Source organism: Anomaloglossus baeobatrachus, chromosome 1 (genome assembly GCF_048569485.1).
Source record: "Anomaloglossus baeobatrachus isolate aAnoBae1 chromosome 1, aAnoBae1.hap1, whole genome shotgun sequence".
Taxonomy (NCBI): domain Eukaryota; kingdom Metazoa; phylum Chordata; class Amphibia; order Anura; family Aromobatidae; genus Anomaloglossus; species Anomaloglossus baeobatrachus.
This window is the reverse complement of record NC_134353.1, coordinates 905,977,092-905,989,942: the sequence shown is the minus strand read 5'-3', so window position 1 is coordinate 905,989,942 and position 12,851 is coordinate 905,977,092. Positions and strand designations below refer to the sequence as shown.

The window sequence follows — 12,851 nt, the reverse complement described above, 5'->3', positions numbered from 1 at the left end:
AAGCATGCTCAGTTTACAAAAACGGATCTAGCGGCCGCATCCGTTTTTACCGCATTACGCCGGATCCGGCGTCCATAGGCTTCCATTGTAAAACACGCCGGATCCAGCGCGATGCGTTTTTTTTGCCGGACAAAAAACGTTACAAGAGACGTTCCATCCGGCCGCCGCTTTAGGCAATTATGATGGATCCGGCAAAAGCCGGATGCAACGCAAGGCCATCAGGCACAATCCGGCACTAATACAAATCAATGGGGATAAAACGGATCCGGCGCTGGATCCGTTTTACCCGTTTTTTTCCGTATTGTGCCTGATGGAAAAAAACTGATTGGTAAAATTAGCCTTAGGCCCGTTTCACACATCCGGCATTTCGCCGGACTGCCGGATCCGGCACACTCCAGTACAGTGTAATACAATACTATGGCATCGCGGCAACCTCCGGTCACATGCTGTCATGTGACCGGAGCTTGCAGCAATGTCATTGTACAGTACTAACAGTGTACTGGAGTGTGCCGGATCCATCAATCCGGCGAAATGCCGGATGTGTGAAACGGGCCTTAGGTGTCCATGGTTATGTTCACTCATAAAGTGACAGTTAGTTGCTTGTGGTTGTAACTATCGATATCTAAGCTGCAATGCCCTGCACATGAGGTAAGACACATAACTAATCAGGAGAACTATACTACATTTCTAATTGGCGGTATTTGCTGATATTATTATCATTATTACTCCTACTACATATTGGAATAGGATCTTGGATATCGGAATAACCCTTTAAATTATTTTAGTAAGAATAGAAACTACAAACTGACTATAAGGTTAATGAATATTAATCAGGACTCATGAATATTAATGAGAAAGTAACTACAATCCCAAAAAATGGTTCTATCCATGTCTTTTATGTATATACATATCACATTGTTCTAAACCTTGAAGATGTCGACAGCTCCTCTCTCAAAGTCATTCGAGCGGCTCCTCAGAGAGGTCTCCTCCGTCTTCCCCCGATCTCCGTAAAGCTGCATGAAGACATTGGCGTTGGTGCCGGCCCCTCTCACATTGCCGGTGGTCACAATAACTTCATAATTAACAACTGGAGAGAAAAAGAAAAGTTGGGGATATCGAACCCTCTAAGAAACATTACACGTGCGCTGGATATGATGGTGAAAACTGGTCTGGGGTTTGTGACATTGTCAGAAAAAAAGTATTCATAGATTTTTTTTCTAGTACTTACAATTAGGGATGAGCAAACCCGAACTGTAAAGGTTGGGGTTTGTACCGGACACTGAATGTCCGGGTCTCGGACATGAACATGGACATGGACTTTTAAAAAAGTCCATCTCCAAGTCTGGAGTTCGGGTAATGTTCGTATGTTAATAAAGTTTGTTGAAAGGTTGCAGCGCAGCCAATCAACAAGCTTTATTGCATGTGGAAGTTGCCTGTCCGTTGCTGTGAACAATAAAGAAAAGAAAAAAATGATGTGGACTCACCAATTGCTGATAACCAACGCAGGACAAGCAGACAACTTGTGTGCTGCAACCCTCAGCAATCAGCTTTACCTTGGTTATCAAAAATAGAGGTGATCCCACGCAATTTTAAAAAAAAAAAAAAAACGTCATGGGGTCCCCCCTATTTTTGATAACCAGCCAAGGTACAGCTGATTGCTCAGTGTTGCAGCCCACAATTGTCTGCTTTATCTGCGCTGGTTATCAAAAACAGCCAAGGTAAAGCTGACAGCTGGAGGCTGGTATACTGTCAATGGGAGATGAACGGCCTCATCCCCAGCCTGGCTCCCTATTCCGACATACAATCTGAATGTAAGGCGCAGGTTGGGAAGGATTACAATTACATGGACCAGGGTGCATATGAGCAGAGTCCACTTCATACCCAGAGGGTGGCGGCTGTTTTACACAGCAGGCACCTATCAGTAGCTCTGGCCACAGCAGTTTAGCCCCTTAAATGCTGTGATGAATAGTGACCATGGCATCTAAGTGGTTAGACAGACAAGAGGTCCCTTTGTCACACTCTTTTGGGTGCACCGTAGAAGTTTGCATCTGTTTTTTTTTGGTAACTTAGCATCTAAATGCTCAGAATAAACTAATTAACCTGTAGATCCTATATACTGCTGGTATCTGTTTCATTGCAAAATGTCCAACTTACGTTTCTCGATGTCAATCACCTCGCTGGCGTACACTTCAATCTCCACTTTGCCATCGCACTCATCCCGACACAGCCAACGGTTGCAAGGGAACATGTATTGCCTTCCATGTGCTGGCACCTCCACCACCACATTAGCCAGAAACCATCCTGCACGAATCCCCACATTGTCATGTCCAATGAGCAGCTTATTGATCTGACAGGATGATAAATGCAATTATTATCATTACTTACTGATATTGTGGGGTGAAAAACATAGGTATGGGGGGGTACCATTTTTCTTTGTAGCACCATCTAGATAATGGAGCATGAGGCAAATTATTTTTTATGCTTTTTATATATATATATATACATATATATATATATATATATATATATATATATATATATATATATATATATATATATATATATAAACATGTACAGTGCCATCATATTGCATAACGCTTTTGACGCGAGTTTCTCCCATCCTTGGAAGACCTTTGACCAGTCTGGGATCAGGCATTGCCTTGTGAAACGCTGGGTTTTCAGTGTATATGCTTTCTTTTGGTGCAGCAAGAGTTAAGGGCCCTTATTACTCCAATATCAGGTGCAGCCAGTTTGTGATTACTCCTCTAGACTTGAAGTAGTCACATGTCCCATCACCCGATGCCGGTTATAGAATTAATTTCTTAACTGACCACCGTGGAGGAAGGATGTCTCTAGAAGCAGCTAGAGTGCAGTCGTTTGAAGCCCTAGTGTTAAGCTTCAACTTTGGTGTTGGTGTATATCTTTTGGTGTATGTTTCCCTGTGTTTGACTATTGCTGTGGAGAAGTCTAGTGCACTCACTGGTCTTTTCACTATTCAGGGTAAGTGGAGGGACAGGTTGGGACTAGGTATGTGACAGTGACAGGGGGAAGGACCCATATAGAGACGTTATGGAGCTCAAGGTTCAGACAAAGGTTAGTGTCAGGAGGTGACCGGTCTCCCTTTCCCCTACTCATAGGGCCTTCCTTCACTTTCAATCCTTGTTGCAACCCCTGTGTTGTGCCATGCACCAGGCTTTCCCTTGCATGAGTGTCACAGCTATACGGACATTATCATCAATGTCCCTATTGGGGCTCACAATTTAAATTCCCTCTCAGTATGTGGAGTGTGGGAGGAAACCAGAGAACCCAGAGGTAACCCAGGAAAAGATGGGGAGAACATACAAACTCCTTTCAGCTGTTGTCTTAGGTGGGATCGATTACTAGTCCAAAAATGACTTAGGAAGTTCCAACAAAAAGAATTAGGCCGGTGTCACACTTGTGAGTGCCTCGCGTGTATCTCGTGCGAGTCTCGCATTGCATTACCCGGCACGGACTCACATTCTCTTCACAGGAGTGGGACGGTTACATGCATCTCATCCGTGCCGGGTGATACAACACGAGACTCGCTCAAGATACACGCGAGGCACTCGCAAGTGTGATACCGACCTTAGACTTGTAATATCTCTGTTTCTGTAGGTTAGTGCTCCAATTTTTACACAGTTATTGACGTTGGAAGTCTCTGAAGCTACTCGCTGAATCACATAATGAATGCTCTGAAGTTTATTGGAAACCAAACAAATAAAACACAAAGCAATAAAAGCTAAAGCTATTCTACTAATGACAAATAAATGCACTTATATGAGACGGAGCAACAGGGGGCGTTCTGGTGCTAATTCTTTAAATTGCCCTGTAGGGTTTTGGAAATCTCTTTATTGGTATCTTAAATGGTCATTCTGAGATTGCTATATTGTTTTTAAGTCTCGTCAAGAATGTATAGTATATAGTCTAATTTCAGATTAGGCGACTCTTTCTAGAAATATTATTGTAGGAATCCTGCATGAAGGTACAGTCCAGTCATGTGGTGGTGAAATGAAGCAAGGATGAAAGATAGAGGCAGCAAAGTGCTGGTGCAATGCAAAAGAGAAATCATATAAAAGGCATAACAAATATATATATATACATACATACATACATACATACACACACACCATATACATACAGTCATGGCAGAAAGAGTTGGCACCATTGAAATTGTTCCAGAAAATTAATTTTCTCCTGGAAAATTATTGAAAATATGCATGTTTTGTTATACACATTTATTTCCTTTGTGCATATTGGAACAACACAAAAAAACATAGAAAAAAGGGAAATTGAACATAATTTCACAAAAAGTCCCCAAAATGAACTGGACAAAATTGTTGGCACCTTTCCACCAATGTGGATAAACAACTTTGTTTCAAGCATGTGATGCTCATTCAAACTCAACTGTGGCAAGTAACAGATGTGGGCAATATGAAAATCACACCTGAAACCAGATATAAAGGGGAGCAGTTGACTCAATCTTTGCACTGTGTGTCTGTGTGTGCCACACTAAGCATGGAGAACAGAAAAAGGAAAAGAGCCAAAATTGTTAAAAAAAAAAATCAAAAATGGGGGGCGTGGCCTGGCAATGGAGGAGTGAAGACGCTGAAAATCTTGCTCCCGTGCCTGGATTGACCCTGAGCCCTGTTATCCACACCCAACCGGCAATACAAACACAAATGCCGGCTAAAAAGAAGGGGACCGGCGGGGGGGGGGATGTTGCTGGACTCCCCTGTGCCTCCCTCTGAAGGCATCACACGGTTCCTGAGGAGCGCTGTGGGACAGGGCCTGACACAGACAGACCCCCATCATGGCGCCCGCTGAAGAATCCAGGGGGCATTCCCTGCCTCAGATCCACCAGGAAGAAAGCACTCAGGGGACCGCACGGAGGGAGGGGAGCCCCCACAGACAGACCGGAGCACACCGAGAGGAGGCAGGAATGGACGGGGGACCGCTGTGTCAGGGCACCCCCTCCTTACCTGACATGGCGGCGGTCACACATGGAGAGGTTGTTCCTCACTGCTGCAGGGAGACAGACGGCGTTGCAGCCACAGCAGCTAATGAAGCGGGATCACAGGCAGAGGGTGAGAAGCATCAGACCTCCCCTCAGCTGCAGCAGACATTACCGATTACAACAGCATCTGCAGCCCTCTCAGAAAATAGGCGGGAAATTCAAAACCTCAGCCCTACTGAACTTACACTCTCATATGCAGCCGTGTGTGCGCTCCCTAACAACATGAACACTGCTGGACAACATGAGGCTGCAGACAATGGGTCTCCTACCCTGGCACCTGATCACTCTTCACTGTCCCCGATTAAACAGCTCTTCACACAGCCAGAGAGGAGTTCCCCCTCTGTCCATAAGTCAGTGTCAATGCCACAAAGTAGTGCTCTGACAGTGGGGACTCCCTCCTCCCCGGAAAAAGGCTTGACCCCTGCTGTATTTAGATCTTCACCATCCAGCTCGGGGGACGGGGATATGCAGGAACGGACACAGGAGGACTGTGTGTGGGATGACCTTAAAGCTAGAATACGGACTATCCCCACCAGAGAGGAAATGGAAAACTACATCTCCAGACTAGAAGCTTCTTACAAAGCTGAATCGGCTTCAATCAGGGGAGAGGTGCAACAACTGTCAGAACGGGTGACTGCGTCCGAGTCCTGCAATACCTCTATCTCACTGCAACTGATGGCACAAGCAACGGTATTTTCTACACAAACCCAGCAAATAGAACACTTAACGGATTTGCTTGAACAACATCAGGGTAAGAGGCGTCCCAGAATCCATTGCCCCACAAGAATTAGATGAGGCACTACGGCATCTTTTCAACTCTATAATGGGCCTCCCACGGGAATCCCGCTTGGAATTAGATAGGGCGCACAGGTCTCTGGGCCCTAAACCGGTCGAAGGAGCTGGTTCACTGGACATTATATGTAAAGTCCACAAATACAAGATAAAATAAGAAATCCTGAGGAAGGCGCGACAGAAGGACTCCATCCTATTCAAGAACACGCCGATTCAATTGCTACAGGACCTATCTCGGCATACGCTACAAAAGCGCAGAGTCCTTAGACCCCTATTGGATGCTCTGAGACAGAAACATCCTCTACTCCTGGGGTTTTCCCTTTAAATTGCAAGTCCAGCACGGCGGTATGTCTCCAAAAGATATACCGAATTTCTGTGTGGCCCTTGGGATTCCCGTGGTACATATCAAAGCTATCGAGTGGCCACACGTCCACGGAATCCCGGGGGTGGCGGCGGAGGTTCCTCGGTCGCAGCGGGTTCGCAGAAGGGACCGGGGTCTGAGGCGGCGTAGTGGAGCGCAGTCCGGAGCACCATCACCAAGCGGGAAATGAGAGTCTCTGGACTGCTTCCAATGGGGACTATGGATACGTAAGGCGAAATTGATGGTTATGCCATTAGGGGCCTTTGGGTCTGTGCAGGCGTAGTTGCGCACCAATATTTCTAAAGTTGGTATTGTTAATTTGATTCTACAGCTCTACAGAGTTTAATGTGTTTTTGGATTAATGCGTTGGGTACAATTAAGTGTACATATACAACTGAGTTGGGCCTGGGTCTGTCCCGGCGGGGAGCATGCCTCCGTTGAAAGTTCACGTTCCCTTGGGGCTCTACACACTGCCGGCAGGTGTAGAATATACTGGCCCCCAATTGTTTAAGGTTAACCTTTACTCACTCTGAGTAAATTTCATAGGATATTTGCATAACTATTCTCTGTCTGGTATTGGGATTTTTTGAATCTCCTATATCATCTTTTTTTTTTTCTTATCCATTCCTGTAGTAATTCTCTCTCTTTTTCTCTAGCTCTCTCTATCATTCTCTCTCCTCTCTTTCTATCCCCCCTCTCTCTCTTTCTCTCTCTTGCTCTCTCTCTCTCACTTTTCCCCCTCTCTCGCTCTCTCTCTATTTCTCTCTTCCTATAGGTCTCTCCCTTGTTCTCTCTCTTTCTTTTCCCCCTTCTCCTCCCCTTCATATTTTTTCTTTCCTTTTCATTTCTTTCCTCTTCTTCTTCTCTCTCTATCTCTTTCCGCTCTATATACCTGCAGCTTTGCCTTCACTTCACCCACTTGTCTTAAACCCCCCTTTTCCCCCTGACTCCGCGTGTAACCCTAACTTTCCTAGTGTTTTTGTCCTGATAGAGTCGCTGTACTGAACCAAGATGCCACACCTTAAGCTGGGCTCACTGAATGTTCGAGGCCTTAACACCCCTCAGAAGAGGTCTCACATATTATATGAGATGCATAAACAAAGAACTCAGATCATAATATTACAAGAAACCCATTTTAAAACTGGACATGTACCCGATATTCGGAATACATACTACACACAATGGTTCCACAGTACGAATATTGAGTCGAGGTCCAAGGGAATTTCAATAGGGCTACACAAAAACCTGATACATTCAGTGATAGACGAGGCAGGTAGATACGTGATATTAAAAATCAAGGTATGCTCTGTAATATATATGATCGCAGACTGGTACGGCCCTAATTGTAATCAGACTAACGCTTGTCGCTCTTTCCTAAAGGTCCTGTCAGAATTTGCGGAGGGGGACTTGTTGGTGAGCGGCGACTTCAATTTCACATTAAATCCGGTAGTAGACGTGTCAACTGGAAGGAGTGTCATACCTCAGAGATGCCTGGCAACCCTGAAGCGTGAGTTGCACAACACTGGTGGATGTCTGGAGAATCATGCATCCCCAGGATAGGGATTACACATTTTTCTCCACCCCACATCAGACGTATAGTCGAATCGACTTTTTTCTGGTCAGCCAGCGGGTCCTCTCGTGGCACCCAACCCCCATCATTGGGAATATGCTCTGGTCTAATCATGGCCCGGTCTTCTTAGATATCTCTCCCCCAGATTTCCTAAACCGTTCATGGACGTGGAGGTTGAACGACTCCCTATTGAGAGATGAGGGGTGCATAGCGGAGGTAAAAGAGTCCATGGAGTTTTTTGTCTCCTCACATGCAGCTGACCCTACGCCCTTACCCCTCCAATGGGAGGCTTTTAAATGTGTTATCCGAGGAATTCTAATTAAACACGGGGCACGAATTAAAAAGGAAAAAACTGTAGAAATTTCCTTGATTCTCAGGGAAATTTCCACGCTAGAAGCCTCTCATAAATCCAACTCCTCCCCAGAAACGCTGGTCAAGCTTTCTATAACCAGGGAGGCTCTATGTAGATTACTAGACAGCAGACTACTTAAATTTAAGACCCAATTTAGAAAGGTGTTGTATAGACACTCTGACAAATGTGGTCGGCCGCTCTCATGCCTTCTTCACCCTCGGGATCAGGCCATGTATATTCCTAAACTGAAGGATCGGAAGAATATTGATACATACGACCCCACTAGAATACTGGGTATCTTTGAGGAGTATTATGCAGACTTATATAGTATAAAGGGGAAATACTCGGATATGGCCCCACAGGACCTCCAAAAACGCATAGATGGTTATGTTGCAGAAACCCCCTTTCCAGTGTTAGACACGGGGACTATCACACGGTTATATGACAGGTTTGAGGAAGATGAAATAGCAGCAGCAATAGGGGACTCCCCAAGTGGGAAAAGCTCGGGCCCAGACGGACTCTCACCAGCTTTTTACAAATTATTCAAGAACCAAATTACCCCTTTTATGACGAGAGTTTATAATTCAGTATCGGATGCATCCCCTTTTGTTCCTCAATCGCTGGAAGCCCATATTGCAGTACTGCCAAAGCCCGGGAAGGATCAGTCGGTGGTTTCTAACTACCTCCCGATCTCAGTAATAAACATAGATGTAAAAACCTTTGCTAAGCTCCTAGCGAATAGACTGGCCCCCTTATTACCTTCTTTAATACACACAGACCAGGTTGGGTTGGTACAGGGAAGGGAGGCCCGAGACAATGTAAACAAGACGATACATTTAATTGCAAGAGCAACGTCTCAATCGCTACCCCTGGGGCTCTTATCAATAGATGCAGAAAAGGCATTTGACCGTGTGGATTGGGGGTTTATGAGATCTGCGCTGAGCCAAATCGGGTTGGGCCCGAATTTTCTTGGCAAGGTCCTGGCTTTATATTCCGGACCATCAGCTCGGGTTAGAGCAAATGGCGCCCTGTCTGACGGATAGCGATCAAAAATGGCACCCGACAGGGGTGCCCCCTATCTCCCCTTCTCTATGTCATCGTAATGGAACATCTGGCGGTGGCAATTAGGAGGAATCCCAATATACACGGTCTGAGCCTTGGGCACAAGGAATACAAAACGGCTATGTACGCGGATGACCTTTTGCTGTACACCTCCCAACCTCTGGTCTCATTCCCCTCATTAATAAAAGAATTCGAGCGGTTCGGTAATCTGAGTAATTTCAAAATAAATTATTCTAAAACGGAGGTGTTAAATATATCCCTAAAACCGGCGGAGGTCACAATACTGAAAAGTAAATTACCCTTCCGATGGCAAAATACCTCAATTAAATATCTTGGCGTGTCGGTCCCTTCAAATTTAAGCCTGTTGTACCCCCTGAATTACCAGAATCTCTTAAATAAAACTCTCAAAAACCTGGAGACCTATAATAGAAACCCCCTCTTATGGTTTGGCCGGATAAACTCTTTTAAAATGGATATCCTTCCTAGGTTCCTTTATTTTTTTCAGACGGTCCCTTTAAATCCTCCCCCGGCCTTTTTTAAGACCCTGAGGTCCGCATTGATTCGCTTTGTTTGGAAGGGAGGTAAGCCCCGGATTAGCTACAAGACACTAGTCCGATCTAAGCAGAGGGGAGGAGCTGGGTTGCCGGACATACAGGCCTATCATAGAGCTTCCCTGGTTGCCCGCTTGATAGACTGGCGATTCCATAAAGAGACCAAGCAGTGGGTGGAGTTGGAACAGACCTTTTCTCGGGTCCCCCTGGGAGGACTCCCATGGATTCAGAAGGAGGACATGGAAAAGAAGCAGATAGACCTGAGTGGGATTCTGCTCAGGGCGACCTTGGAGGCCTGGGAGGACATAAAATGCAAGGGCAGCTTTTCGGAAAGCCCCACTCCACTGGCCCCCCTGTTTGATAATCCAGGCTTCCCTCCGGGTTGTAACACAAATAAGTTCCTGTGGTGGGAGAGGGGATCAGATATAAGAATGGGTCAGATCCTGCGGGGCAAATACCTGCAGTCTTTCGTGGAAATACAGGCCACATTCCCTGACATTCATCTGAACTGGTTTGAATATCTGCAACTGCACTCTTTTGTGCGATCTTGGCTCAGGGGGGGACCTCCTCCGGATACGACTACATCTACACCATTCGAAAAATTATTTTTGCAACCGTCGCCGCCCGCACACTCGATCTCACTCATATATCGCTTGATTAATGAGGCCCACTGCTCGGGAGACCCAGGGTATATCCGAGTATGGGAGACGGAACTCGGGCTCAGTTTGTCGAGAGAAGAGAAGCGGAAGGCTTTCCTGTTCTCTCACAAAATGTCAGTAGCTTGCAGCGCCCAGGAAAAGAGCTACAAGCTGTTAGCAAGATGGTATCAGTGTCCTGCCACATTACACAGAGTTTTCCCATCAGTCCCGGAATGCTGCTGGCGATGCGGAAGGGACAAGGGCACGCTAACACATATACAGTTAGGTCCAGAAATATTTGGACAGTGACACAAGTTTTGTTATTTTAGCTGTTTACAAAAACATGTTCAGAAATACAATTATATATATATATAATATGGGCTGAAAGTGCACACTCCCAGCTGCAATATGAGAGTTTTCACATCCAAATCGGAGAAAGGGTTTAGGAATCATAGCTCTGTAATGCATAGCCACCTCTTCTTCAAGGGACCAAAAGTAATTGGACAAGGGACTCTAAGGGCTGCAATTAACTCTGAAGGCGTCTCCCTCGTTAACCTGTAATCAATGAAGTAGTTAAAAGGTCTGGGGTTGATTACAGGTGTGTGGTTTTGCATTTGGAAGCTGTTGCTGTGACCAGACAACATGCGGTCTAAGGAACTCTCAATTGAGGTGAAGCAGAACATCCTGAGGCTGGAAAAAAGGGAATTTTGTTACTTACCGTAAATTCTTTTTCTTATAGTTCCGACATGGGAGACCCAGACCATTGGTGTATAGCTTTGGCCTCCGGAGGACACACAAAGTACTACACTCAAACGTGTAGCTCCTCCCTCCTAGCATATACACCCCCTGGTAGCCAGTCCTAGCCAGTTTAGTGCAAAAGCTGAAGGAGGACATCCACCCACAAGTAGAGACAGAGCAAAACCCGGAACAACCGGAACCTCTGTCTACAACAACAACAGCCGGTGAAAACACACGGAACAAGAAACCTGCCAACAGGCAACAGGGAGGGTGCTGGGTCTCCCATGTCGGAACTATAAGAAAAAGAATTTACGGTAAGTAACAAAATTCCCTTTTTCTTCATCGTTCCTTATGGGAGACCCAGACCATGGGACGTTCCAAAGCAGTCCATGGGTGGGAATAAACAGAAAAACTGAGAAGTAGGCGAAACCTAACTTCACAAATGGGCGACAGCCGCCTGAAGGATGCGTCTGCCCAAGCTCGCATCTGCCGAAACATGAGCATGCACTTGGTAGTGCGTCGAAAAGGTATGCAGACTAATCCAAGTGGCAGTCTGACAGACCTGCTGAGCTGTAGCCTGAGCCTGAAAGCCTAAGAGGCACCGACAGCTCTGGTTAAGTGTGCCTTGATCCCCGGCGGGAGAGGCACTTGAGTACACTGGTAGGTATCGGAAATGGCCGACTTAATCCAACGAGCCAGGGTCGGCTTAGATGCCGAGAGGCCCTTACGCTGACCAGTGGTCAGCACAAAAGAGAGGTGCACCGCCTAAGAACAGCGGTGCGAGACACATAGATCCGGAGCGCCCGCACCAGATCCAGAGTATGCAACGCCTTTTCAAAGCGATGAACAGGAGCCAGACAAAAGGAAGGCAGGGAAAATGCCCCGGTTAAGGTGGAAGCAGCAACCACCTTAGGGAGAAAGTCCGGAGTCGGACGGAGAACCACCTTGTCTTGATGAAAAACCAAAAAAGGGGTGACTCCGAAGAGAGTGCAGCCAAAACAGAGACTCTCTTGAGGGAAGTATGGCCACTAGAAAGACCACTTTCTGTGAAAGACAAAACAAAGAAACCTCCCTAAGAGGCTCAAAGGGGGGTTTCCGGAAGCCGTGAGGACCGGATTAAGGTCCCAGGGCTCCAAAGGCCGCCGGTAAGGCGGAATGATGTGAGATGCGCCCTGCATGAAGGAGCGCACCTGAGCCAGCCGGGCGATACGCCGCTGGCACAACACTGACAGAGCCGAGACCTGTCCCTTAAGGGAATTGAGGGATAGTCCTAGCTGCAGACCGGACTGTAGAAGGGACAGGAGGGTCGGCAAGGCCAAAAAGGCCAAAGGATACTTCCGAGCTCGAGTCATAGTGGAGATGACTTCAGGAGGGATACCAGAAGTCGTCAAGATCCAGGACTCAAAAGCCACACCGTCAATCTGAGAGTCGCAGGATTCTGGCGGAAAGACGGACCTCGTGAGAGAAGGTCTGGACAGTCCGGGAGATGCCATGGCACCTCAACGGACAGACGGAGCAGGTCAGGGTACCAAGCTTGCCTGGGTCAGTCTGGAGTAATGAGAATGACCCGACGGCCCTCCTTTCTGATCTTGCGCAGGACTCTGGGCAAGAACTAGAGGGTGAAACACGTAAGACAGACGAAGCTGGGACCAAACTTGAACCAGTGCATCTGCCGCAAAAACCTGAGGATCGTGGAGCCACGGTTTGACGGCTAATCTGCCTCCCAGTCTTCCACGTCTGGGATGTGGACTG

The 12,851-nt window shown here is 46.6% G+C and overlaps 1 protein-coding gene across 1 annotated transcript in view; it reads right to left on the bottom strand.

Annotated features, from left to right (window-relative positions):
* The window catches only part of LOC142302024 (lipoxygenase homology domain-containing protein 1-like), a 119,291-nt gene that overhangs the window by 85,537 nt on the left and 20,903 nt on the right, over positions 1 to 12,851 (bottom strand). The window contains exons 5-6 of the mRNA XM_075343102.1: positions 2,155 to 2,347; positions 927 to 1,087 (exon numbers count right to left, since the gene is read on the bottom strand). Of these exons, the coding sequence (XP_075199217.1) occupies positions 927 to 1,087; positions 2,155 to 2,347 (354 nt within the window). The remainder of the gene's footprint in view (positions 1 to 926; positions 1,088 to 2,154; positions 2,348 to 12,851) is intronic.